Source organism: Ziziphus jujuba, chromosome 8 (assembly GCF_031755915.1).
Source record: "Ziziphus jujuba cultivar Dongzao chromosome 8, ASM3175591v1".
Classification (NCBI taxonomy): Eukaryota; Viridiplantae; Streptophyta; class Magnoliopsida; order Rosales; family Rhamnaceae; genus Ziziphus; species Ziziphus jujuba.
Window position 1 is genome coordinate 3,468,815 of NC_083386.1, and position 2,017 is coordinate 3,470,831.

The window sequence follows — 2,017 nt, forward strand, 5'->3', positions numbered from 1 at the left end:
CGGTAGTATTTTCCTGGGATCAGGGCTTGTCTAGGGTTCCGAGGAGGAATTCTGGATGGGTCCTGACAATTAAGCTAGGAAATATTTTCTAGGAGATCAGTAAATAGAATATGGCAAATATAACATACTTATTAAATAAAGAAATATACTAACAGGCTTGGTCTAGTGGTGGTATCATTGAGAGTATATCTTTAGATCCGAGGTTCAATATTTGATATGGGTTAAAGATCCTCTCATGTCATAATTAAAATTAAATAAATAAATAAACTGCAAATATAGTAAATAGAATATTTTATTAAGATAACTTCTTGTAAGGAAATAATTCCCACAAGATAGGCTACAAGTAGTCATGTCCATAGACATGAATGCTGCATGCACAGAGCAGTTGCAATACAGCCTTATTCTTCTAAAGATATACATATATATACACACATACACATATAGGGATATATATCTATATATATTAGGAAATAATCCCCACAAGATAGGCTACAAGTAGCCATGTCCGTAGACATGAATGCTGCATGCACAGAGCAGTTGCAACACAGACTTATTCTTATAAAGATATATATATATACACACACACACATACACATGTAGGGATATCTATATATATTGACAAAGCTGTCAATATATGTAGTTTATTTCGCATACATATATATATATATATATATATATATATTGCATGATATTAATTAATACTGAATAGAGGGAAACCCCACTCTAAGGTCAGTGTTCCAGAATATATGCAGACGTTATCGTGTTTGTCCTCGTCTCCGCGGATGGACGCTTCAGAGTAGGATCCCTTCAAATCGTCGTGAAAGGGACTTTCCTGTGTAAGCTTGGATGAGACTAAGTTCCAATCATCACTATCGTAGTGCTCAGGTTTTTCAATTTCAGTGAAAACCTATATGCATAATAAATATTAGATTTAATTCATAATATAAAAAAAGGAAAAAAAAGAAAAAAAGAAGCTTAATTAATTAAATAAAATAAATATTAATTTATTATGAGAGGTTATCAGTGGTAGAGGGTACATAGTAGCTAGCTACTCACATATCGTTTATCATCGTCGCGTTCATTTTCCCAAGCGTGCAACCAGGCATACGTTTTTCCGTTGTAGTTCTGGCCTTTGTATATAACTGCGGCAGATGATCCCTCATGGAGTACAACAGCCAACTGGCCATTTTCAATCGTGACAGGGAAGTAATTATCACCTAGAATATGGCCACTGAAATCATGGTGTTTCTTCAAAAGATGTATGGGACTGCCAGTAGCATTATAAATTTCGCATATTGTATATTTTTTATTATCACTGTCAGGCTGCTGCTCAATGATCTTCCGCAGAGTCTGCACATAGGCCTTGTATGTTGTACCATTTCGAACTGCTTCCTTGAGTCTGTATGCAAAGTAAGACTTATCTGCGGCGTTGACTTCCAGTGTCTCGAATTCAGGAAATTTGTTCTTCACAAATTGATCATCCACTTTGGTTCCAAACACATTCTGAGGCTCATTACCCTCGGCTGACTGCTTCGACATGCTAGTGGTAATATATTCTTAATGATAATGCAGGAAAGTTGTTGGGAACATATGCATGCCAAGCAAATTAATCACATACATTTATACACACCCACATCCAATCCGTGAGCTCCATCTGTCGGTCTTACGCGGACAAATATTCTTTGTTGATATATATATATATATATATTTTAATTTTTATTCCTTTTCTATCTTAAAGTGGACAACTACGTAACTTATCTACAGCAGGTGTACAACCCAGCTGCCACACAAAGTTAATATCTATTATGTAATTTTTTATTTATTTATTTTTTTTCTTTAGTAATTTTAAGGTTCCAGTGATGGCGCTTTTATGCTTTTACTTCTCATTATGGATTTGCGTGGGCATGGGGCAGCCAGGGTTATAGCCATAGGGTACTAGTGGGGACAGATAGTAATTACTATAATTTTTTTAAAAAAATTTTAAAAACAGTGTACACAATCATTGTTCAATTCTAGC

General features: G+C 34.9%; 1 protein-coding gene across 1 annotated transcript; it reads right to left on the minus strand.

The window, feature by feature from the left end:
* Window positions 1-274: 274 nt before the first annotated feature.
* LOC132805117 (uncharacterized) lies at window positions 275-1,601 on the minus strand. Its single transcript, XM_060819921.1, has 2 exons — window positions 1,057-1,601; window positions 275-907 (listed from the first exon to the last, which is right to left on the minus strand). The coding sequence occupies exons 1-2, from the start codon at window positions 1,537-1,539 to the stop codon at window positions 692-694; spliced, it is 699 nt and encodes a 232-aa protein (XP_060675904.1). The 5' UTR covers window positions 1,540-1,601; the 3' UTR covers window positions 275-691.
* Between the last annotated feature and the right edge of the window lie 416 nt (window positions 1,602-2,017).